This window comes from Prosopis cineraria, unplaced genomic scaffold, assembly GCF_029017545.1.
Source record: "Prosopis cineraria cultivar Desert tree isolate PC_DT_omini unplaced genomic scaffold, ASM2901754v1 PC1430, whole genome shotgun sequence".
In the NCBI taxonomy this organism is placed as follows: domain Eukaryota; kingdom Viridiplantae; phylum Streptophyta; class Magnoliopsida; order Fabales; family Fabaceae; genus Prosopis; species Prosopis cineraria.
Genome location: NW_026556755.1, coordinates 2,043 through 28,312, shown reverse-complemented (window position 1 = coordinate 28,312; position 26,270 = coordinate 2,043). Strand labels below are relative to the sequence as shown.

At 34.8% G+C, this 26,270-nt stretch overlaps 2 protein-coding genes across 7 annotated transcripts; both read left to right on the top strand.

Moving 5' to 3' along the window:
* The first annotated feature begins 3,950 nt into the window (after positions 1 to 3,950).
* On the top strand, positions 3,951 to 8,798 carry LOC129300102 (NADP-dependent malic enzyme). 4 transcript variants are annotated; one of them, XM_054938629.1, is made up of 20 exons: positions 3,951 to 4,103; positions 4,536 to 4,732; positions 5,134 to 5,254; positions 5,366 to 5,440; positions 5,554 to 5,705; positions 5,793 to 5,898; positions 5,982 to 6,047; positions 6,135 to 6,230; positions 6,349 to 6,420; positions 6,540 to 6,623; positions 6,708 to 6,806; positions 6,969 to 7,016; positions 7,098 to 7,151; positions 7,236 to 7,334; positions 7,429 to 7,518; positions 7,615 to 7,692; positions 7,806 to 7,880; positions 7,976 to 8,066; positions 8,183 to 8,311; positions 8,442 to 8,798. In XM_054938629.1, exons 1-20 carry the CDS (start codon positions 4,068 to 4,070, stop codon positions 8,528 to 8,530), a joined length of 1,857 nt encoding a protein of 618 aa, XP_054794604.1. In that variant the 5' UTR covers positions 3,951 to 4,067; the 3' UTR covers positions 8,531 to 8,798. The 4 variants fall into 4 exon arrangements, with proteins under 4 accessions (XP_054794604.1, XP_054794605.1, XP_054794606.1 ...); XM_054938630.1 differs by lacking the exon at positions 3,951 to 4,103 and adding an exon at positions 4,219 to 4,397; XM_054938631.1 differs by lacking the exon at positions 3,951 to 4,103 and adding an exon at positions 4,351 to 4,423.
* A 604-nt stretch (positions 8,799 to 9,402) lies between these two features.
* LOC129300103 (tryptophan--tRNA ligase, chloroplastic/mitochondrial-like) lies at positions 9,403 to 24,906 on the top strand. Of its 3 annotated transcripts, none has more exons than XM_054938635.1 (15): positions 9,403 to 9,559; positions 9,656 to 9,796; positions 10,149 to 10,236; positions 11,004 to 11,045; positions 11,717 to 11,806; positions 11,888 to 12,010; positions 12,951 to 13,022; positions 14,446 to 14,558; positions 14,638 to 14,659; positions 17,922 to 17,987; positions 18,364 to 18,420; positions 20,324 to 20,370; positions 20,541 to 20,622; positions 21,714 to 21,803; positions 24,176 to 24,906. In XM_054938635.1, the coding sequence occupies exons 1-15, from the start codon at positions 9,492 to 9,494 to the stop codon at positions 24,314 to 24,316; spliced, it is 1,242 nt and encodes a 413-aa protein (XP_054794610.1). In that variant the 5' UTR covers positions 9,403 to 9,491; the 3' UTR covers positions 24,317 to 24,906. The 3 variants fall into 3 exon arrangements, with proteins under 3 accessions (XP_054794610.1, XP_054794611.1, XP_054794609.1); XM_054938634.1 differs by having other exon boundaries at positions 9,415 to 9,559; positions 9,653 to 9,796; XM_054938636.1 differs by lacking the exons at positions 21,714 to 21,803; positions 24,176 to 24,906 and adding an exon at positions 20,901 to 21,605 and having other exon boundaries at positions 9,405 to 9,559; positions 9,653 to 9,796.
* Positions 24,907 to 26,270: the final 1,364 nt, after the last annotated feature.

Genomic DNA, 26,270 nt, shown 5'->3' with positions numbered 1-26,270 from the left:
ATTATTATTATAATAAAAAAAAGGTATGAGAAAGAAGGAAAGTAAGAAGAGAACAAAACGGCTTTCGGTGCTCTTCCCCGGTGCAATGATTATATTTATATAATAATAATAAAAAAAAGAAGAGAGAGGAAATAATTAAAAAAAATGTGGGACCCACAGTATTTTTTTTAAAAAACCCATCCCTTCTTCTTCGTTTCTTCATTTCTCTTTCCTTTTTCATTTCTCTTCATGCGCAAATAGAGGGGGCGACGGTGCGCAATTTCGCCGGGTTGGGTTTTTAAGGTAAGAGTTTTTAATAGAATATTTAGAGTGTAATTTTAAGCTTTTCAAGACTAAATAAGTGTTCTAAAAATTTTCTTAGTCATCCTTCTTCTTTAGTTTCTGAGTTTGTAGTGGTAGAAAATTTAAGATCTGGAAGAGGGATGAATTTATGTTAAATAAATATAGTTTTTGAGGTTGTCAGTAGTATAATAAATGTTTTAGAGTATAAATTTGTTGATGATTTTTGAATTTATGGCTTATGGATCAAATTCTAAACTAGATCTGAAAAATATATGTTGATTTATTGAGGTTTAGATGATTATTTGGAATGAAAAATGAATTATATGGTTATAGGATTATGATTCTAAGCTAGAGACTCAATTTTAATTTTTGAGTATTTTAGGTACGAATTTATGAAATAAAAAGAAAATTTTGATAATAGAAATTAGTTTAGAAGCTAATTTTTTTAGATTATTAATGTTTATTGATAATTAAAAGAGGAGTTAAAAATTTTACTTAATAGTATTAACTTTAAATTTGTATTAAGATTGAGATTAGAAATTATGTTATATTTTTTAATTCTATTATTAGAATTATTTTATTAGTTTCAAAAATTAAAACTAATATTTATAAATAATATGTTATTTGTAGATTGTATTACTGGTGAAGATTGTGGTGAGAGAGAAATTTTAAGGAATTTATTAAAAAAGCCATAAGGTAATCATGCTTTTAATTTGTGATTTGTGTTACTCCATATTAATTGGGTGATTATTGAGAAAATTATGAATTTTATAATATTATAAAATTATGTAATATTATTATGAATTTGTTTAATTATTGTGGGAGGTGTTGGGAGACTTGCTATTGTTGTTGTATTTATGTGCCACGTGGTACGCCCCTATTGGAGCTCAATAGGTGGCTTGCAAGGGCTCGGGCTAATCTACCTTTGGCCGGATAATTTAGCATCGAGTGAGGGCTACGACTCGAGGTTAATGGAGGGATATAAGGATGGTTGTTTGTGTGTATTGTAATATTTCTTATATTTGTTGAAATTATATTAATTTTAATTCTCACTTAGTAAGCACACACTTAACTGTTTGTATACACTATCATAAATTGGCTTTGGTTACTGGGACTTTTGAGTCTCATTATGTGGTTAACAATTTTCAGGAGAAGAGCCACGAGTTACACGTGGAGGAGTCCCAGAGGCTTAGTGGTATAGATCCACCATCTCTTTTGGGTATTTAATTTATGATTTATAATGTGTTATATTGCTAATACTAGGGCTTTTTATTTATTATCAATTATATGAATATATAAATGTAATCATGCCTTTCAAACTATTTTTATTTTTTGGTACAATTTGGATGACTGTAATTTTAATATTTGGTTTATTTTGGATTGATTAAATTGGCATAATTATAAGGCCAGATAACTGGCTTGTGTTGAAAATTGATTAAATTGCTTATTTTACTTGTTGGGAGTATAAGGATGGACAAATGTGATTTAGTTTACTTGTTAGGAGTATAAGGATGGACAAATGTGATTTAGCCTAATAGCATGTGGGAGGTAAAAATTTATCTGAAATGTTATAGTGTGTGAGTTGAAGCCAATTATAAAATATTTTATATTGAAATTATTGATATAAAAATGTGTTGGATGGCTGTAACCCAACTATGGTTGAGTTAAATTATATAAAAAAAAAATTTGATGTGTTACACTAATAGCTATCGACGAGTGTTGGTTATAGTAAAAATAGTTATGGTCAATGGTAGAGCTAGGACTCTAACTTAGGAGGTGCAGTATAATTTAAAAATAAATTTTAATAATTAATTATTTTATTTTATATCTTGTAGTTGTGATTTCATGTTTTAAAAAACATTGAATATGAGGTAAAAAAATAATTTAAAAAATTGTTGTGAAGATTTCTTATTTGATATATGTAAAATAAAAATAAATAATGACATATTCAAGTTAGGGAGTTTACAATTTACGCTTAAAGTTTATTAGGTTATGAGATTTAAAACACAGACATATATAGTATATATGAAAAGCCTATTTAAATAAAGTATATTTAGAAATAAATCAAGATTAGGTGGCTTTCAAATGATAAGTGTAAGGTGTGCAAAATATTAAAAAAAAGAAGTATTTATATTTTTAATATAAAATAAATAGTACTTTTGTAAACTGAATATAAATGATGTGATTATTGCAAGTTAAGTGACTTTTTTTGTCAAACATAATGTAGCAGACAAATCATGTGAGGTGCAAAATTTCAGATTTTTTTTCCTATGTGGCATGGCTTTCAGTGTTTAAACCCTCTTTCCCTCATCACACATATTGATTGCTCCCAGTTGAGGGGTACATCTGCCCCTGGGTTAAACGTGGCTACATTACTGCTTATGGTCATCCAAACATTGTTCTTCTTGTCAAACTCATTTATGAAATTAGCAATTTCCTATTGACTTGTGCCAGCGCATATTCTACATGTGTGTGTAACCAGGATTTTCTTTTAATAAAAAGATAATACATTACTCAAACAGAGAGAACAAAATAAGTTGGAGCTAACTCAACAACTTTTCATCATCCAACAATATCGTGGAAAAAAGTAGTGGTTGATCAAGGGAGAATTTCAACTAAACATCATGATTATGACTTAATTATTAATGAGTCTCAAAAAAATTTAAAATTTCAGTTTAGTACAGGAGGACTGAAGGGAAATAATTTCAATAGTGAAAAGACTAAAGTACCATTTACTTATTAATTTTATCCAAAATACAGAATAATTAGTTATTAATTTTTTTATTTTATTTATTAATTACAAATATAAGTTGTAAATTACATGAATTAATCTATCAATAATTACACAAGATTTAAATGTTAATTGTTCAATTACAAACAGCAATATTAATTGTTAAATTACTCACTTTACTTGTTAATTTATTAACATAAGTTGTAAACAAACATATGTTAACAATTAATGTTACTAATTGTCTGATAAACTAATGTAATTTACAACTCAAATTTTAGATCTTTTGTAAGTTGGAAATAGACATAAATTGTAACTTATGTCTGTTTGCAACTTATGTTAGTAAATTAATAAATAAAATTAATAATTTAATAATTAATATTGCTGATTGTCTGATAAATTGATGTAATTTATAACTCAAATGTTAAATCTTTTTATTATTAAAATTATTTCCACTTTAATCTTTTTGAATTGAATTAAAATTTTAATTTTTTTGGGATTTTCTAGTAATTAAATCATATCTGTGGTCCTTAGATGAAATTACCTTGCTGATCAAAATGTGTAACCATGAATCAAACTCATAGAATGAAGGTAAAAATTTATTTTAAAAAAAAAAAGGCAAAGAAGCGTCATTTAACGCCTGTTTCTGACCACAGACGTGCGCATGTTCGCGGCCTGAAGAGGATATAATCTTCCCATGGCCACGGATCACGATTGGCTGCTTCATCACACCAGCAATTTAAAAAAGAAAAAGCAAGTTCACGGATTTTAAAATTTTAATTTCAAGAGTATATTTTGGCATTATGCCTCGACAATTATATATATATATATATATATATTTATTTATTTATTCACAAAAAAAAATGATAGTAACAAAAAATTTCAATATACGGGCAAAGTATAGGTAAGAATAGTACAGCTTTCCAGAATGTCAAGTCTTCTTCCCATTATTTGATTTCTCGTTTCTCATCTTGGCTTAGAAGGGAACCCGATTAGCTGTGCAAGATTGACTTTCACAAGACGCGGAAAATCTACACGCCTTCCGCGTCCCTCCACTATGATGTCGCTGAACAGTCGCAAAGGCACTGTTCTGGTAATACCCACCATTTTTTTTATCCACATCTTTCCAACTTCAACCAAAAAAAAAAAAAAAACTAGAGCTTTCGAAGAGGGTGAATCATTCATTTCATCCTACCAACAATAATTCCTGCTTCGATTTGGTTAGACCAAATGCTCCACGTGCCACTGCCAGTCCACGTTCTAACCGTTTTGACGTTGAAATCTATATATATATATATATATATATATAAGTTTGTGGTCTGCTTTGCCAAACCATCGCTGCTTATTCGTTTTTCATAAGCTTTGTTTTGTGCAACGCCTGAAGGAGGTGAACAATCCTTTGTTTTTGAAGCTGTATACCACTATTCCGTCTGAGAATTTTCCACATTTTGGTATTTGTGTGCGAGTGGTTTTTGCATTACAGTTCAGTTTGGCAAGTCTCACTGTGAAGTACTTGTTATTGCAGAAACAGGTTTTGTGCGGGAGAGACGGGAGAAAATTCGCGGCATTAATGTCGAGCACTTTGAAGGAGACGAGAAACGGGGGCGTTTCAGTGGATGGCCTGGAAGGTCACGGACACGGTGTTGGTGTTCGGGACTTGTACGGCGAGGATAGTGCCACGGAGGATCAGCCTATCACTCCCTGGACTTCTTCTGTGGCCAGGTGAGGCGGCAGCAGGCCATGAGTTTCGTTTTTATATTTTATTTTCTAAGCTATGAAGAAGGATGATGGCATGTTCAAAAAGAGACAAGAATGCTGCATCCGTTTCTGTCGATTCTACTAATATTTTAGTCTTTGATCTCCGTTTTTGGGTCTGTGCTTTCACCTCTTACATGATCTTATTATTTGTCGGGAATTTAAGTTTTGGCTAGACTTGATTTTGATCTCGTCTACTTCGTTTGAGAATGTAAAAAAATCAACTCGTTTTTCTTCCAATCCAAGTTTCGATGAATTCCGTTGTTTTCACTTTTGGGATCTAGGCTAGGTAGATAAAAAACAAAAGAGAGACCGAAGGAATCAAAAAATATAAAATAAGTGCTAATAAAGTATGTTTCGTGTTACAGTGGATGCGCCTTGCTGCGTGAGCCACGCTACAACAAAGGACTTGCCTTCACTGAGAAAGAAAGAGATGCTCATTACCTGCGTGGCCTTTTGCCTCCAGCTATCCTCTCTCAAGAGCTTCAGGTTACTTACGTTGCCAAGTTTACATGAATTTTTCTCTTGGTCTCGGCTCTTGCGCTATTATTTACATTTTCCTTCTGGCTAATTACCCTTGTTATTAATATTGTTAAACAGGAGAAGAGGTTGATGCATAATCTTAGCCAGTATGATGTTCCTCTGCATAGATACATGGCCTTGATGGATCTTCAGGTGCTAGCTGGCTTCTTGCTCTTATGGCCATTTTTCCACCTAACAAGTTTTATTTGGTTGTTGCATGGTAGGATCAAATTTATCACCTTCTCTCACTGTTTCTATTCTAACAGGAGAGAAATGAAAGGCTGTTTTACAAGCTTTTGATCGACAATGTTGAGGAACTGCTCCCTATTGTTTACACTCCTACGGTTGGAGAAGCCTGCCAGAAATATGGAAGCATTTTTAGGCGTCCTCAGGGTCTCTATATCAGTTTAAAGGAGAAGTATGCTTTTTCACGCTACTCCTCTTTCTTTCTTTGTTTCCTCCCTGCTTATAATTTCAGAAAATACTGAGTGATCGAGTTCTTCAGAGGCAAGATTGCTGAAGTATTGAAAAATTGGGGAGAAAAGAACATTCAAGTTATTGTTGTGACTGATGGTGAGCGTATTTTGGGACTTGGAGATCTTGGTTGCCAGGTATCTATTGATCTTGTTCGTATTTCTGTCTAATTTTCAGAATCTTTTCTCAGCTGACATAATTGTTTTAACTTTTCTGATAGGGCATGGGCATTCCTGTTGGGAAACTCTCTCTCTATACAGCATTAGGAGGTGTTCGCCCTTCAGCAGTATGGACTACTAGCATATGAGATTGTTTCCTGTTTCCCTTGTTTGAAACTTTCTTCTAACTCTCAATATGGATCTATAATTTACAGTGCTTACCAATAACTATTGATGTTGGTACAAACAATGAGAAGTTGCTGAAGGATGACTTCTACATTGGGCTTAGGCAAAAGAGGGCAACGGGGAAGGTCTGGCTACTTCTCTCTCTCTCTCTCTCTCAATGCACTGTTCAATTGTTTTTATCCCTATGTGGAGTAAGAAGTATTCGAATAAATATTAACATGACATATGTTAATTGTGGTTTAGGAATATGAAGAACTCCTAGATGAGTTCATGCACGCTGTTAAACAGAACTACGGGGAGAAAGTCTTGATACAGGTTACAGATCTGCTCCAACATGTTAATTTGGCGTTTCTTTTCTTTGCTTGATTATATTTTTTTTGAACGAATCTTTGCTTGATTATATTGTTTTGTCAACATTTATCGTTCTTTTTCAGTTCGAAGATTTTGCGAATCATAATGCTTTTAACCTGCTGGCAAAATACAACTCATCTCATCTTGTCTTTAATGATGATATACAGGTACATAAAAGACAACTAGTGATTTCATGCACAGCCCCTTTTTAAATTTATGAGTGATTGACTTTGATTTTCGGTTTAATTCAGGGTACAGCATCTGTGGTATTAGCAGGACTGCTTGCTTCCCTGAAATTAGTGGGGGGAACCCTAGCTGATCACACCTTCTTATTCCTAGGTGCTGGAGAGGTTAGCCTAATAAACCTCTTCCTTATTTACATGTTACCATTTCAACACCTTCTGTAATAGAGGAAAAAAGAAAGGAAAAAAATGTCATCCATACATGTACACACTCACACATTTCTAAATTGATGGTTTTATTTCCCACTTGCGATCTTTTGGCTGTTGAAGGCTGGAACTGGGATAGCGGAGCTGATAGCTCTCGAGGTTTCAAAGAAGGTATTATTATTAACTTGAAAAGTTTACTGTGATTAGCAGTGTTTATGTTAACTCTTTCTGACCATCGATATTCTTGGCCAGACAAAATCTCCATTGGAGGAGACTCGTAAGAAAATTTGGCTAGTGGATTCCAAGGTAATCAAGGGGTATTGACATGCTTTATTACTTAATTTCCTTCTCCTAATAACTGTCATTCACAACGAGCCCCTCCTTTCTCAGGGACTGATTGTTAAGTCTCGTATGGAATCGCTTCAGCACTTCAAAAAGCCTTGGGCTCATGAACATGAACCTGTAAAGGGACTTCTAGATGCTGTCAAGGTCAGAAAAGTGGCTCGGATTTAGTTTCTGTACCATATAAGATTTTTCTTTCCCATCATATTTCATACAAAATGCTTACAATTGACTCCTACAGGCAATCAAGCCAACGGTTTTGATCGGATCATCTGGAGTAGGAAAGACATTTACAAAGGAGGTGGTTGAAGCCATGTCATCCTTCAATGAGGTTCTTCACACTTTCCTCTAGTAATAACTTCGTTAACTTACGGGAATTGAGAAGATTATGAGGCATTAATGATTAAAAATATTTATTTGCATTTAGAAACCACTCATTCTTGCTCTGTCCAACCCAACTTCACAATCTGAGTGCACAGCTGAAGAAGCTTATACATGGAGCAAGGTAACTTTTTACCGCCCCTCCATTTTTCCTTTGCACAATAGTCCACTAAACATTACTTTGCAGATTAAGGCTATTGTATCAGATAAAACGGAAAATCCACCTTTAATTTGCAGGGTCGAGCAATCTTTGCTAGTGGAAGCCCATTCGACCTAGTTGAATATGGAGGAAAAGTTTTTGTGCCTGGACAGGTTTTATCATGCAACCTTCAAAGTATTTTATCATGCAACATGCATACCTGATACCTTAACCAAAGTGGCTCACATCTTCTTACAATGACATTCAGGCCAACAATGCATACATATTTCCTGGTTTTGGCTTGGGTTTGATCATCTCCGGCGCAATCCGGGTGCATGATGAGATGCTCTTGGCAGCCTGTAAGTACAAAGATGAGAAATATGGCAATTTGCTTTCATATAATCTGAATGAAGCTGTTTAGAATGATGGATTATTTTTATTGATCAATCATTAAACATTACATCTTCTGGTGCAGCGGAAGCTCTGGCTGCACAAGTGGCTCAGGAAAACTATGATAAGGGGCTGATTTACCCTCCTTTCACTAACATAAGGAAGATATCAGCCCACATTGCTGCTAATGTTGCAGCCAAGGCATATGAACTTGGTAAGTCTGTTCTTCGTGCGTTCAATCCTGAGAACGCTGGCCCGTTTATAGTTTTTGCCCCTTCCTCATTTTTACTTATTTTTCTTTCTTTTCTTTTGCCCTTCTTTTTTTTTTTTTTTTTGGTGGATAGGTTTGGCTTCTCATCTCCCTCGACCTAAGGATCTTGTCAAATATGCAGAGGGCTGTATGTACAGCCCAGCCTACCGAAGCTACCTTTGAAAGTTTTGATCTGTATCACGCGGCATCTGTGAGCTTTTAAAGGAAGCAAATTGCTGACTTACTAGACATTGTTATTGGAACTCTTTATACATTAGGAAAGTGGTCAATTCTCTTTTATTTTTTGTTATTGTATTTGGAAGAAATATTTCTATATTCTGCAGCGAAATTTGAATGTTTGGTTCCCAATGTACGAGTCAATGGCCAATAAGAAGAAGTTGTTACCCAATTAGTAATTTCATGCTATTGTAATGGGATAGCTTTACTACGAGTATATTCGTACGGTTTCTTCCTTTACAGTGTACGATATCCTATCTATTCTAGATGGAATTTTAGATACACTATATACTCCTATATATCATTGCTTTTGCAAGGACAACTCTTAAGACAAGTTTTTTTTTTTTTTTTGTTGGGACTTAAACCAAGATTTGTATTTAGACAATCTTTTAATATGTAGATTTTTTTTACCTTAAATAATATGTAGATGTTTGAGGCTTTTAAATCGGTGCATCATCACGAGACACGCCATTATTATCAGAAACAAAAGGCTAAACTATTATTTTAATCTTTAATTTATGATTATTTTCTTAATTATTTTAAAATTTTAATGCAATATTTAACTACCAATTTATATTAGAGCCGCTCTTTTTCATTTAATATTTTAAGGTTATTCCTTTGCATTTTTTAATCATGTCTTAAACGGGATTTGATTTTTAAAATAGTATAAATCCAAATTTAAAGGATGAAAGTTTAAAATACTTCAAAATTTTAAATGGCTAAGAACCCATTGGCATTGGGAAAGCAATATCTCCAAACGACTTGTAGTATACCAGCCTTCGGAAGAACATCGCATCCTTGGACGTGATTACGGGTACTGTCGTATAGTTTGATCAAAACCAAAGGTCTCTCGCAGTCGTGAGGTGCATTTCGATAAAACTCAGCAGAAGACGGCCGTTGAAGTAAGATGGGTCGCGCGTTTCTTTCTCAAATCCTGATTCTCTCATCTTCGTCTCCGCACTTTGCTCCTTCGCTGTACGCACCGACACTCTTCTATCCTCATTGTATTCTTCTTTCTTCATAAGCTTAGAAATGTGGCTTTTATTTTCTCATATATATTGCAATCAGCAGGTCGTGTATTGGACCGAGGTTCTCGAAGGCCACTGCCAGGAACCTTCTTCGTTCTCACCGACCACTTATACTCAGTGGAGCGTGCGTCCGCTGTTATTCTAGCATTGTATCTGCTTCAGAGACTTCTCCGACCTCTGTAAAGTAATCACGACTTAATTCTTCTAACATTCAGTGCTTATTGAGTCCAAAAAACTTGTCTTTTTGTATTTTTGGTCATACTTGATCCCTTATACCATTGATCAATATGGTGGGGTCTCGCTATTGATACATTATGATTCGTATACTGGACTACTGGAGCAAGTGTTGGGAATACATGTACACTGTTCCTAGATGCCAGCTACTTAGATTGACAGTATAACATTACTTCGTCAAGAGTTTGTATTCTGTAATTATCTCGGCGCTCGTGTGCAGATTTTTGTTGTCTTTTGCTGTACTTTATATTGGAATCGGAATGCACCTTTTCAACATATGTTTATTAACTTCTCTTTGACAGGAAACGGGTAGTTTCAGGAGTTCAACCTACAGGGTCTATTCACCTTGGGAACTATCTCGGTGCCATAAAGAATTGGATTGGACTTCAGGTTGTTGATGAGTTGATCTTCTTTCTTGATATTGTTGCAAAGTGAATAACCTCAAACATGAACTTGTATATAATTATTCTTTTAAACGGGCGTTGGTATAAGTTGCAAGACCAAATAAAATCGATGGAATTGACTTTTAGCTTTCATAAATCTGATCTTTTACTCTTTCATCCCTCATATATGTGCTGAGCAGCTTAGGTATCAAAAAGCCACTTCTAATCCATTACTAGCCTGGCATGTTTTAGTTCCTCTAGCATTGAAAGCTAAGGCTGAAGGAATTGACTTACAAAATACTTACATATTGCTATCTACACATGTGTAGAACAATAGCACGCCCAACTGAACTTGCTAAGAGCCAAATGAATGTCTGGTCGGTGCCCCATATGGCTGATTAGGATTTTTCTGGCCATTGACAGACATGTCCATTTGTATATTTTGTGTTGTAAATCAGTGGTATATCTAGTGAAAAATTTAGATCATTGATAAGAGAATTGCAATAGTGAATCCACAGCTGTTGTTTGCTTGGATTCTCAATTTGAGTTCCTATGGGTAAAGATTGTGGAGATTGCTAATCAAGGACTCATTTATTCCTAGCTGTTGGTCGTTCCTCACCCCCAAGCTATAATGGGATGGCTGTCACTTAGAAAACAAGAGTTCATTGGTTGCATACAAGTGTTAATTGACTTTAGCATGAAACAGAAATTGATTGATTTGATTCAAGGATTTTATGTGACTTGCTAATTTATGATATTTCTTTAATTATGCAGAATACATATGATACACTTTACTTCATCGTGGACCTGCATGCGGTATTTCCATATTTCTTCTACTACATAAGCTTTTAAAGTTTTAGGTGATGCTGTAATTTTTTTTTTCTCATTTTGTTGTTAGAATTACAGCTCTGAGTTCATGTAAGTTCAGATAAAGTGGAAAATCTCTTCCTGAATATCATTTATAGTAGATAGCAAATATGCTCCCAACTATTGTCATTATGAGCTTTGCAAATATTTTGATAAGATCATTTGAGATTGATCAAAAGTGATTTCAATCTTTAGATGGACGTTGAACTATCTCTTACTTTTGTTATTTTGGAAAATGGACTCATTCCTGCTCGCATTCACATTTTGAGTATAGCTAAATAGGCGCAACACTATTCGTTGAAAAAAGGATTGTGTAATTGATGATTTTTACTTTATCTGTCTGTGCTGCTTTTGAGCTTTAGTTGGTTTTGTGTTACCCCAACAGTGGACTTGACATTGTATCTTTTGCTGTTTGTGGGAATAATGCACATTACCCTTATGATCAGTTTCATGTGATATTGGTATCAAACACCCCCTTGAGGCTGAATAGCCCAATGAAATTCATAATTGAGGCTAATTATATTGGTCAGTGGGGTGGAACATGGACCTTAATCTGTTACTTTTCAGATGTAATGTATTACTAATTATAGATGGTATTCTGTTTTCTTGTAATGATGCAGATCACATTACCATATGACACACAACAATTATCTAGGACAACAAGGGAGACAGCAGCCATTTATCTGGCATGTGGTGTTGATACATCAAAGGTATTTAGTAATCTTCTCTGTTCTTTGCAACTTTTTTTAGAAATGTGCATTTTTGCTAGAAATATCATTACAATTATGCAGGCATCTGTATTTGTGCAATCCCATGTTCGTGCACATGTAGAATTGATGTGGCTGCTAAGTTCTGCCACACCAATTGGTTGGCTGTACAGAATGATTCAGTTTAAAGAGAAATCCCGCAAGGAGGTGTGTGCCTAGCTGTATGAATTCCCTCTTTTCATTTTCAATTTCCTTCTAATTATAACTTTAGGATTGGACTTAAATGTAGTTTCTCATATTTTTTTATCATGTTATTCACCAAATTACGACATGCATGATTCTCTAATTATAACAGGGCAAGCACGTGTTTTAATTGGGGAAATACACGTTTTGAAAAATCATATACTTGTTGCGTACTCGTTAAGGAACCTAATGGCAAAGATATAAAGAACTGCATATAATTGTTTTCCTTAATTTTATAATTTTTGACTTCCTTCGATAACGATTTCCCTTATTTATGGAGGTGCAGTCAAAGTTAGAGTCGTAATCTACAGTCTACAAGAACATTTATTTTCTTCTGAAGTTATAGGTGATTTGCACATTGGACAGAGTTCACCCTTTTTTGGGGGGGGGGGAATGAAAAAGAAAAAACTTTGACTTTCTTGTTTCATATCTTTTTGGTAAGGTGAAAATCAAAGCCTATTCATAAAATGGGAAAAGGAAAAATGGAAAGAAAATTTTGCTTTATAATCAAGAACATGAGTTTGTCCCACAGTTTTTTGGGTATCGACAGCTTTTCAGTGCTTAATTTCAAAGCCTTCGCGTGAAAAAAAAAAAGGAAAAGAAAAGAAAGAAAAAATAGTTTTCTTTTACTTATGCTCTGTGTTGAAGGAAGCTGTTTCTGCTTGGATGCCAAAGCCATGCGATTTGGAGAATATGATGACCACTTTCTGCCAAAAAAAAAAAAAACAGAGAGAATTGGGGGATTCAGTTTTTCCATTAGTACTTGGCGTTTACAATTTGTATCTTGTACTTAGCCTTTGCTATTTCTTTAGTCGACCTTTCTTTATTCTTTAGTTCTTTATATTCAGTTCTGAGTCTTTTTACTTATCATGAACCTATATTTCTTTTTGAATCACACTTGTAGGGAGATGAAAATGTTGGGGTCGCTCTTTTGACATATCCTGTTCTAATGGCTGCTGATATTCTTCTATATCAGGTGGTTTCCAGTGCTCTGCCTTTCTGTGCCTCTGTCTCTAATATGTCTGTCTGGATGGTTGTCAATTTTTTTTCTTTTTTATGGAGCTATGATGCAGTAGAAGGAGATGAAGAGAGAGAAGAAGTATAGAAAACAGAGAAAAATAAGAAAGAAAGACGAGAGATGAGAGAGAGGAGGGAAAAAGAAAACAAAAGTAGAGAAGAAAAACAAAAGTAGAGAGAGAACTGAATATATTTCTGGGTTTTTTCACATTAAGCATAACCTGAGTCATATAGGACCTTTTATATAGGCCCTATCTTACGCTCTTATTCTAACAAAACCTAACGACCCAACTATCTAACTACTAACTAATCTTTAATATTTCTTTTATGAATTGTGCATCAATACTCCACCCTTTGGTGGAAAAAAAAAAACCCTTGACCTCAAGGGTTGACACAAAGGAAAAAAAAAAAAGCAGAATTCAACCATCCTTTATCCAGAAGCCCCTTTGCCGTCACTAGGACTTCTTTGACCACGTAACACCTGCTCAGTATCTTCTGCGATGGCTTCTTCAGATTCAGGCTCGAGAATGAGTTGTGTCTGGACTTTCTGAGTTGGGGAACATCTATGACCCTTAAAGAATGTTTTGTGACAAGAGAAACAAATATTCTTTGACTGAAGACCATCAACCTCCTCTTAGTTTAATTTCTTTAAGATTTTTGAATTAGGGTTTGAAAAGGAACTTGCCATCGAGAAAACAGAGGAAGTAGATCCGTTTATCAATGAAAAAGAATGGTATTCAAGTAAAAGATCAGTCTTACCCTTAATAAAATGAGACCCATTACCTCCAGCTACTGTTTTCGCATCTCTCCCTTTGCTTGGTACGTGTGATATGTTATATGAGAATGCCATCTTCTTTAATGTTGTTTGGGAGTGGGTTATGGACATATAAGGTAGGAAAGATAGGCTTTGATACCACTGATATGGTAGAAGGAGACGAAGAGAGAGAAGCAGGATAGAAAACGAAGGAAAATAAGAAAGAAATATGAGAGATGAGAGAGAAGACAGAAAAAGGAAACAGAGGTAGAGAGAAAACTGAATATATTTCTGGGTTTTTTCACATTAAGCATAATCTCAGTCATATAGGACCCTTTATATAAGCTCCCTTATGCTCTTATTCTGACAAAACCTAACCACCCAACTATCTAACTACTAATTAACTAATCTTTAATATTTCTTTTATGGATTACACATCAAGCTACAAGTGAAAGTTTAAATACCAATTTAATGTACCTGTAATACTTATTTGTGACTTTAGCTTTTCTATGTAATTTTTCGAACTTCTTGTTTTTCTAGGTCTTATTTGGGTTTTTTTTCCCTAAATGGTGGATTGATATTATCTTGAATACGTACAAGCCTTATGAATTGCAGCTTGATTTTGCAGTCAGACTTTGTCCCAGTTGGTGAAGATCAAAAGCAGCATTTGGAATTAACCCGTGAATTGGCTGAACGTGTTAATTATTTATATGGAGGAAGGAAGTGGAAGAAGTTAGGCGGGTAAGAGGTATTATCTTTTAAAGTGGACATAAATGGCACCTTATGACTTGTCAGAATGACCCCTCTATTTTTGTGACAGCCGAGGTGGTTCCATATTTAAGGTAAGCTATATCCACTCATTAACAAGTGCTAATGAGTCATACAACAACAACAACAACAAGCCTTTATCCCACTAGGTGGGGTCGGCTACATGGATTGCAAGACGCCATTGTGCTCTATCATTTATTAAGCTTTTAGAAATATTATTAATTAAGAGATCACGTTCAACAACTTCCAAGAGTGTTCTCTTAGGCCTTCCTCTACCTCTCTTAATCGGACTCAAAGTTATATGTTCCACTCTTCTCACTGGTGCCTCCCTTGGTCTTCTTTGTACATGCCCAAACCATCTCAACCGATTTTCTACCATTTTTTCCTCAATAGGTGCCACCCTCACTTTTTCACGTATGTGCTCATTTTGAATTTTATCTTTACGTGTATGTCCGCACATCCATCGTAACATTCTCATCTCAGCTACTCCAACTTTATGCTCTTGCTGTCCCGTTAGAGCCCAGCATTCACTACTATATAACATTGCTGGTCTGATAGCAGTACGATAAAACTTTCCTTTAAGTTTATTAGGCACCTTACGGTCACAAATAACTCCTTTAGCTTTTCTCTAATTAAACCACCCAGCTTGAATTCTATGTGAAATATCTCCACTGATTTCGCCATCATTTTGAATAATGGCTCCCAAATATCTAAACTTTTCCACTTGAGGTATGATTTGATCTCCCAATTTCACTTCCAAATTATTTTCGAATAGTCCTTTACCAAATTTACAATATAAATATTCCGTCTTACTTCTACTCAGACGAAAACCTTTCGACTCCAATGTCCTCCTCCATAACTCAAGTTTGCAATTAACCTCTTCTCTTGTCTCTGCTATAAGAACTATATCATCCGCGAAGAGCATACATTTCGGGATTTCCTCTTGAATATGTTCCGTCAAAACATTTAAAATCAAGTTGAACAAATAAGGACTCAGAGATGATCCCTGATGTAGTCCAATCTTTATAGGAAAATCCTTTGTTTGACCACTAGGCGTTCTTATACTAGTTTTTACCCCCTCATACATATCTTGTATGGCTTTAATATAAGCAATCCGTACTCCCTTTTTTTCCAACGCTTTCCAAAGCACTTCTCTTGGTATACGGTCATAAGCTTTTTCCAAATCAATAAAAACCATGTGTAGATCTTTATCTTTACAACGATACTTTTCCATTAATCCCCTTAGTAGATAAATTGCCTCTGTAGTTGATCTACCTGGCATAAAACCAAATTGATTCTCAGAAATACTTGTCTCCAATCTCAACCTGTGCTCAATTACTTTCTCCCACAATTTCATTGTGTGGCTCATGAGTTTAATCCCTCTATAGTTAGTACAATTCTGAATATCTCCTTTATTTTTATAAATAGGAATTAATGTACTTCTCCTCCACTCATCAGGCATTTTCTTGGACCGTAAAATCACATTAAATAACTTAGTTAACCATCTCACCCCTTCTTCACCTAAACATTTCCACACTTCGATAGATATACAATCAGGTCCGTTAGCTCTACCATTTGCCATTTTCTTAAGAGCTTCCTTTACCTCCTTATCACGTATTTTTCGATAGAATGACAAATTTTGTTCTCCTTCACCAGTTACTAAATCCTCCAAGTTACTAGATGAATCCTCTCCATCATTGAAAAGTTTAGAAAAATAAGTCTCCCATCTATTTTTAATTTCATCATCTGTAACTAAAATTCTTCCCTCTTCATCCTTAATACACCTTACCTGTTCTAGATCTCTTGATTTTCTTTCCCTACTCTTGGCAATCTTATAAATATTTTGCTCTCCTTCCTTCGTCTCAAGGTTCTTATAAAATTCTTCAAAAGCTTTGGAACGAGCTTCACCCACAGCTCTCTTAGTTTCCTTCTTAGCCATACGGTACCTCTCTCAATTTTCCTCATTGTTACACAAATGTATGGCTTTAAAACAGTTCTTCTTATACTTGATTTTGTCCTGTACACTATTATTCCACCACCAAGACTCCTTATCTCTCGGACCAGAACCTTTCGATTCTCCCAAAACTACTTTTGCAACCTCCCGTATCTTTTTAGCCATATCCTCCCATATGATGTTAGCACTTCCCTGAGAATCCCAAATTCCTTTATCCAAAAGATTTCGCTTGAAAATATCTTGCTTCTCACCTTTTAATTGCCACCATCTAATCTTTGGTGTTACTACTTGTCGATGTTTTTGGATTTTACTCATAATACACACATCAAGGACTAGGACCCTATGTTGTGTCGTTACAGCATCTCCAGGGATCACCTTACAATTTTTACAAAGTTTTCTATCTGTGTTCCTAACCAAAAGAAAATCAATCTGCGACCTTGAGGCTCCACTTTTGTAAGTGATGAGATGCTCATCTCTCTTCTTGAAACAAGTGTTGGCAATCTTAAAATCATACGCCAATGAGAAATCAAGAAGAGTTTGCCCTTCATTGTTTAGCTCTCCAAAACCAAAACCACCATGCACCCTCGCATACTGACCAGCTTCCCTCCCGACATGCCCATTAAAGTCTCCTCCAATAAAAATCTTTTCACTCTGTGGTATGTGTCGAATCAACCCCTCCAGATCCTCCCAAAATAATTCCTTAAGACTGGCTTCTGTCCCGACTTGCGGCGCATAAGCGCTAACAATATTAACAGTCTCACGTCCAATTATCATTTTTAAAGAAATAATTCTGTCTCCAATTCTGCTAACTTCTACAACGTTCTTCTTCCACTCCTTATCTATAATGATGCCTACTCCATTGCGTGCACTTACTTTTCCTGTATACCAAAGTTTGAAACCTTGAATATCCTTAGCTCCTTCTCCACGCCATTTTGTTTCTTGCAAGCAAAGGATATTGATTTTCCTTTGAATCATAACCCCTACAACCTCTACAGATTTACAATTTAATGTCCCAACATTCCAAGTACCAAATCTAATTTTGCTCTTATGGACTAACTTCTTTAGCCGCGTGCGTCCAGAATGACGCGGTAGCCCTTGCTCATTTAACACTACATCCGGGCGCCGATGCAGCGGCTCTAACTCACTTATCACTGTACTCGAGCCATGCAGCGCGTTACTTACGGGCAACGACCTAGCATTAACATTATAACGTCTATTGTCCATGTTCATGATAGATTCAACAAATTTTTACATTGGCTGTTGATGGCCTAACACAACCCTCCTCCTTTACCCGGGCTTGGGACCGGTTATAAACATAGGCGGACCGGCTAATGAGTCATATTTGGAATATATTCTTTCTGTCAGTGCCTTCTACAATGCAGGTTCCAGAGCCCCTCATACCTCCAGCTGGAGCCCGAGTTATGTCACTAACTGATGGTCTTTCCAAGGTTTCTACTTTTCCTTTTCTTTTTCTTTCTAGGATTGAGCTTCCCAAGCTTCAAGATCAAATTTGCAGTACTTAGAAAAATTATATAAATATGATTTATGCACATTTTTTAATGTTATTGTTCATTTTATGTCCTCATACAAAGTCACATTCACAGTTATTTATCCCCTCCTGTGCCCTCTTGCCTTGTTGAAAGGGAAAATAAAATCTTTACAATGATGCATTTTTATGAAATTATGAATTGAAGGGGCTAATTGATTCGCAGGTGAAGATTTCTTCCCAGTTAATTAAAAATAGTAAAATGCTAGATTTGCTATTAACATTAAGCCTATATATTTGTTCTGAATTCTGGCTTTTGTTGTGGTTTCGTTTTATAGATGTCAAAGTCTGCACCTTCTGATCAATCCAGAATCAATCTTCTTGATCCAAAAGATGTAAGTACGAGTGCAGTTTCACTTGCCGTATTAATTTATATGTCAGCCTTGCTGCATTACCTAAGATTTATAATTCTTTTTAATTTTTTTCATTTATAATTCTTGTTGAAAAAATTTTCATCCCATTATTTCTGAAATTTTGTTGTGGCCTGTAAGATAGTAATGTTAGAAGGAGCAATCATGTTTATCACATACCATATCAGTAAATATTGATAACATAGATGTGATTCAGCCAATAATGAGATTGTTAAATTCTCATATTATAAAATGAAATCTGTATTTTTTTGACAACCATTTTAATAGATAACATAGATGTGATTCCCTGTTTTTGAAAATATATTTTCGCATAATATTTTATCTTTCAGTAGTATTTGATAAGCAATTTAACTTCTAGGATGAAATATTTTCGTTTCATCTGCTGCAACAAAAATGAAATCAGATTACATTTTATTTTAACTGTGTCCAGATCATTAAATGCAGGAAAATGACGTGTACCATGGCTGGTTTTTTCTGGACTGATTTCTTTATCAATGCTTTTCAAAAGCATCTGGCAATATGATTTTCTAGTGCTGAAAAGTCTCCCTAGTTTGCTCTTTGTTGTGGGCTGGGTAGAAAAGAAAGGTTTATTTTTAAATTTATTAAAATAAAGAGAACAAATTTCATATGGCACAGCTACATTTGGAATTACAGAGGGCCTCTACTTTTTCTTTGAAGTCTTATTAGATTTAATCCATGTTATCATTAGAGTTGGAGAAGTTTGTTCATCTGGAAACAGGTGCTTTAGCCTGAAGGTTGACCCAATTCCTTGGAGTTATTAATTTATTTATGCCTACAAATCATGAATACAGCAACAATAAGAAGCCTAATCCCAATAGGTGGGGTCAACTATAGGGATTGCATGACATCATTATACTCTGTCATTAACCAAGCTTTTAAAAATATTGTTAACTAAGAGTTTTCATTTAATAACTTCCATAAGTGTTTTCTTTAGTTTTTCTCTCCCTATCTTAATAAGGCTTAAGATTATTAGTTTCACTCTCCTCACTAGTGCCTCCCACGGCCTTCTTTGTATATTTCTAAATCATCTCAAATGGTTTTCTACCATTTTTCTATCAATAGATGCCAAGCCCAATTTTTTTCATATATGTCCAATTTAGACTTTATCTTTTCATGTATGCCCACACATCCATCTCAACATTCTCATATTTGCTACTCTAACTTTATGCTTTTGTTGTCCCTTTAAAGCCCAATATTCACTGCTATATAACATGACTAGTTTTATAGCAGTTCAATAAAACTTCCTTTTAAATTTATTTAGTACTTTTCAATCACAAATAACTCCTTTAGGCCTCTTCTATTTAAATCATCCAACTTGTATCTTATGTGCAAAATTCCCATCAAGTTCCCTATCATGTTGAACAATTGCTTCCAATATTTAAATTTTTTCACTTGAGGTATGATCTGATCCACTAATCTCACTTCTAAATTATTACTGACTAACCTCTTATCAAAATTATAATGCAAATATTTCGTCTTACTCCTACTTAGGCTGAAACCCTTCTACTTTAAAGTCTTCATCCATAACTTAAGTTTGTAATTAATCATGAATATTGAGACAAAAGCAAGAATATGAAAAAGTTTGAAGTGTCTTGATGTTATTTGAAGTGTTGTGTGCTAGTGTTGTCAAATATGAGTGTCCGACGCAGACATGGGCTCCTTTTGAATTGTTTTTGCTCTACTGATTAACATAATAGAATCAGGCATCATTACAAACATTTTCAGTTCTGCAATGCTTTTATTATTGCCTATGTTGAAGTTTATCCTGGCTATTATCCTACATAATTTAGCTGTTGATTTTCCTCTCATCCCACTTGTTCTGAGCTTGTTTTGTTTTGTTTTGTAGCTGATAGCAAACAAGTTAAAACGTTGCAAAACTGACGCATTCACTGGGTGAGTATTTTTCATTGTTTTACTTGCAATATCATGATATGATGATCTTAGTACTTGAAGGTTATGTCCCTAAAATGTCTTCACCCCCTCCCCTTTTTATTAATCTTTGTTAGTCCACTGTCGGCTATTTCTAAAGTGACTGTTTTTGGACTTTGTGGTGAACCTTACAGCTTAGAATTTGACAATCCAGAAAGGCCTGAATGTAACAATCTTCTTTCCATATACCAGCTCATTACTGACAAGACAAAAGAGGTAAGGAACATCTTATTTTAAAATTTATTTTTGCATCATGCTTGTTTAGTTGTTAAACTCTTTATTAATGATGCTGGGGCTGGCTTAGTTTGTTCAAACGTCCATTGGCCAGCCTTGTACAATTTTGGCTTGTGGCTTCATTAATTATTATCTTGATGATATTTTATCAGTGAGTATCACATATGCTATTATCTAAATGAGCAGCCTTTATAATTGATGCTTAGATTCTGTCTCTCTCTCTTTTTTTTGGGTTAAAATACTGTCCTGTTTTATTCTAGTGTAAAAGTGGAGAAAAAGAAAGAAAGGAAATGAAGGCAAAAGAGATCCAAGACAGCCAGGAAGCAAATCATCTTCTGGGGAAAACAATGGAAAACTTATTTTGAAGGGATTAAATTATTAGTTCCTTGCTACTAGCTTTTTATTTTATTTCTTACAGATATCTTCTTATTGGAGGCAATCCTTTTCGAGACACAATTGGATTCTAAATGTGGGCACCTCTTCCAGTGGGGATTCGAATCTTGTTTCGCCATTTTATGAGAGACTAGCTTTTTTGTTAGACCTAACCCTTGTTGGTTCCTTGCTACCAGCTCTTTAGAAAGAATATAAATTAACAAGAACAAATCAAAGCTATTAAAAGAGTGTATTTGGACCATGATATCTTAACGAGAAATGTAGGACATCTTATAGTATATACACTTGAAGATTGTTTAGACATCTCCATATTGGTGTCAAATTAAAAGAATTCTTGAGCTAATCTTCTAATAGTTTCTCTTTGGTGTTTGACTCAATTTTTTTCCGGAGGGATTGGCAGTTTTGCTGAATGTATAAGTTGCTATTTTTTATTTCTTTTTGTTCTGGTTCTAGTATTGCGCTTGCATGGTAGTTCGTTCTCCTTTGTTTTCTCTTCCTTGATGAAATTACTTCTTTGATTAAGGGGAAAAAGTTTCTTTCTACTATGGTTACTAATGGTCAGGTGTTTACAGGACTTTATTTTAGATTTTTTTGTTGCTCTGTAATTTTTCCCATCATACCATAATTAATGGCTTTCAAACAATCTGGGTTATTTTTGTGGTAATTATTTTTTTATGCAGGAAGTTCTGCAAGAATGCCAAAATATGAACTGGGGCACATTCAAAGCCCTTTTAACAGATGCCCTGATCGATCATCTGCATCCCATTCAGGTTGACTTTTCTTTGTCGCCAAAATTCTATCTCCCAGCAATGATTATTGATGAATATAAATTTTAAAATCGCTACCGTTTTAAATTCTTATCCTTATCTTTTTGTTTCATGGAACTGCCTGATAACTTTAATCCTCAAAACTAAAATCACTGATGTTTTTTTGTTTGGTTACCGAATATTTGTTGACACCTTCACACAGCGTTGTAAGGAGAAGTCCGTCATTCTTATGTTAGTTTTGGTAATTGGGAATCCACATAACATCTTACGAGTTTTTTCTAATTATATTTTTCATTTCTTCCTTTTTTTTTTTTTTGAAATATGCTTATTCATGTGCTTTTAACTGCTTTTAGGAGGTTGTTGATAAATATGTTAGTTTTACTCTGTCATCCCTTGTGTTGGCACTTTGCATACGCTGTGTTGAGATGGAAGGCTATTATGCATGGATTTTCGACTCCCATCCGCCCTATTGAGATTAAGTGGCAAATACGTGGTGATAATCTCTCAGCTAGATATTTTGAGTGGCACTGAAGTATTACTGTGGCATCAACTTGATGTCTACATATGCAAATAGGATTTGGATTCAGATACAAAATAAACCAAAAGTGGGTAGTTTTAGATACGAGTAAATTAACTTTCCTTTTCTCATTTTTATTCGAACACTTCATGGGAACATGTAGTATGACTGTTGATGGTATTTTTTGGAAAATTCAATATCAAAAAAGGGAATTGACAGCACATGAGTGCATGTGAAGATTCTAGATCACTTGAGTCTTTAAACTAACTGTTTTAATGGTGGCTTCTAACCATCCAAGGTTAAATTTCTTTCCTAACTATTAGATTCCACCTCCTGACCTTACTTTTAGGTCATGTTTGGTTATTAGAAAGAAATGAAATGAATTGAATTGAAAAAATCAACATAAAAATTAACTAAATCATCTTTTCTCCTCATGGTAAGTACGATAAAACTCATCAATATATAATATAAACGTGGAAATTATCACTCTCCAAAAATTTCATGAATCATGATTCATATCCCCATGAACTAAATCATCTTCTTCCTTTATGAATGTGGTTCACTATTCTTTTTGATCATCTCATTTTTACTTTTATTTTTCAATCCATTTTATTTCTTTTAGTAATCAAATGTGACCTTATTTTTTCAAAGATGTTTAATGTTTTATGTCGCTGGTGCCTGGTTGGACAACTCAAATTGGTCAGACATGTCTATGTGATCTGAACACACCCTGTCCTTAAAACGGGTAGATCAGTGACCAGCCCTAAAAGGGGTCAAACAAGTTTATATGGTCTAGTGACGTGCTTCAGTTGTCATGCCAAGTCTATATGAAAGGAATGTGAGTAACCTTGTTTTGATGCCAAATTGATCTAAAGCAACGGAAAGAGGGGAAGAAGGGGGGGTAATGAGAGAAGAAGGGAGAGGGAAATAGAGAAGTTTGGGGAGAGCATGACAGCAAAATAATGTCAAAATTATCTAATAGTAAAAAGGGTCTCCCAAATGAGAAAATCCTAGAGCTATTTATAGAGCCTTAGATACAAATAATAAAATAATATTGATTTAAACTTGATTATTATTTAAACTAATCAAAAGCTAAAGATAAGATAAAGCCTAATTCAAAATAAATTAAAAGAAAACTAACTTTTAAATAAATATAATTGCTGAGGAAAAAGTAAACTTCATTAAATTCTAAACCTTTTTTTTTCCATAGTATAAGTCTTCAATTCTCCATCAGGTGGATAGGTGATCAGCCCAGAAGGGGGCCAGGCTGTGATACAGTCAATCCTACAGTTTGGACTCGTTTGGTTCTTGAAATGTTGCTTGCTGCTGTACTTTAGTTGTCAATTTTCTTAACTTTGATATTTGTTTTTAAGATTTAATCATACTGTATCGAATTTGCACACATGCATGGGTATGCTGGTGGTTTCCTGTTTTTCATCATGCTGCCGAATGTTTGTGGACTGCAATACAGTCAATGGTATAACCTGATCTTGGCTGGGCCTTCAAATTTGAATTGTCAATTCATAGACACATGCTGCTGTACTTGAGTTGTCAATTCGTAGACATTGATATATGCTTTGTTCTTCTTGATCTTGATGCCTCAAATTTGAATACATGCATGAGTTTGTGGTTAGTTGCTTCTCAGTTCTCAGCATTTTGCTGAATATGCTCATAATTCTCGCTTTACTACTGCCTTTTGCTTTGAAGAGTGTCTGTTAGGTCATCTGCTGTCCTTTAGCTGTGCTTAATTCATTTTTACAGTAGCCCTGTATTTTGAATATAATTCTGTATTGTTGTCGAAGTCCGTTTGTCATCATCAAACTTTTTGTTACCAAAAAAAAAAAAAAAACTTTGGCAGGTTCGCTACGAGGAAATCATGTCTGATTCTGGTTATTTAGATGAAGTCTTGGTTGAAGGTGCTAGAAAAGCTTCTGAGATAGCAGATGCTACTCTCCAGAACGTTTACCAGGCAATGGGATTCTTGAGAAAACAGTCATAGTCATGCTTGGGCGAATAATTTAAAAGATGAAGAGAGAGAATGACAATTAGGTCTCAGAATACTAATTTAATTATAATTAGGTTACTAACAAAATTTTCTGTGAACTTAATTGAAAATAAAAATTTAAGCAGTTACAAATTCACGAGCCTCAACGATGAGTAAGAGCCTAATTATTGGTAAATTGATATTTTAAGACTTGATTGTCATTCTTGCAAAGATGAGTGCGACAGCAACTTAAAGCTAACTTTTGGATGATTCATCGTGGTCCCACACTATTCGATGTCCAAGTCCCATAAGTTCCTGATGCAAAGCACTAAATACTAGACAGGTTATTTTTCATATCCCGTGTTCGCGATGAATTTAGTTGTCACCTTCATATTTTATGAACTTTTCCATCATTATTTGTACTTATAATTAGTTCGTGAAAAATAAGTTATCTTGCTGTTATATCTTACCAAGCCACTCAGCTCCCTCATCATTTAAGTCTGCTAATTGAGCATTGGGGGTACATCAGCTGTGTTATGTATCTTCAACTCTTAAGCTTATTAATTGGTTCCTCATTAGTAATCATCTTTGTGGATCTTATTGAATATCTTACTGCCCCCAATCCCCAATCAAACATTTTTCCTTACCTCTTGTTCTTCAATGTTAGCGAGGCAAGAACTGTCAGAAAAATAATTGTTAAACGCATCAACTCCCCAGGGCAGTTGATAGTACTATGATTAAGTCATTGACATGTCAATTCATGGAAAATCTCATATTACTTGTTATTTTACCGAACTCTTTTTTCTCCTTTCCCTTTTCCCTTTTCCTTCCTCTGTTTTGAATTATGGTGCAACTACGTTATGATTTCTTGCTGAAACCGTAGAAATAGAAACTTAGACACCTGTTTCTTTCGAGTAAGCATTCATTGAGATACTGAAAGCAAATATCTGACGTGGGATTCTACGGTGCCGGGCTTAGGAGGTGGCATGCTTTCATCATTAGATACTATGACTGAAGAAAGAATATTATTGGCTATAATGAAATGTACATTTCATGTATATTCTCTGTCAGTAGTCTTCGACGCACCCACAGAATTAGTTCCTTTTCAAATCAAGAGATGTGATGGAGCATCTGCACAAAGAAAACAAATTGGAAATGGCGTTGCAAAAACCTCTCTCTCTCTCTCTCCTCTTCTCTCTCTCTCTGCTTTTCCCTGCTTTACTTTTGTTGGATATGCAGCTAAAGAATAAAGGGTTATATATCTCATCATACGAGCTGACCAACGCACGTGGCGAGGTCAATAGAACAAGACATATGTTGATGCTGGGGGTCCACCAATGGGTGGTGTGAAGTAAGATTCTCACACTGTCAATAATACCTATCATTGAACGGAATCTTTAACTTCTTGTCATGTTTCCTTGGCTTGATACCGAGCTTGTATGGGTCACTGCTTACTGGAATACAGGAACTACAGTTTTTATGAAGTACATATGATGACTAGATATAGTTTGTATGAAGCATATATGATGACTAGATGAGCATTGCCTCAGAGCCCATTAAAGAACTCATATAAAGGCATTTCCTATAAGGTGGCTTTGACAGATAGCTTCCTATTATAACAATCCATGAGCTAATTGAGATTCGAAGTAGTTACAACGATGTTAGTAGTAGAGTTCCACCCAAAAAGATCTTGATTTAACTCGCTCTGAATTTAGATTTTAGACTCGTGTTAATGTTTCCTTATCTTAATGGGGAGTAGGCAGAAGTCCGCCTATTCATTGGATTCTTGCGTAAAAGTGGTCAATATAGCACGATGCTTGTACCTAAGGCTATAATTACACGAGATGACTTTCATTCCTTTTTTTTTTTTTTTGGTTGCCAACAACTATCCTCGTCTTCATAATTGTAAATTCTATAGGTGGGAAAGCCTTGAAATGCAGAGTAAGTCCTGGTTTTTGAAGCAAATGAG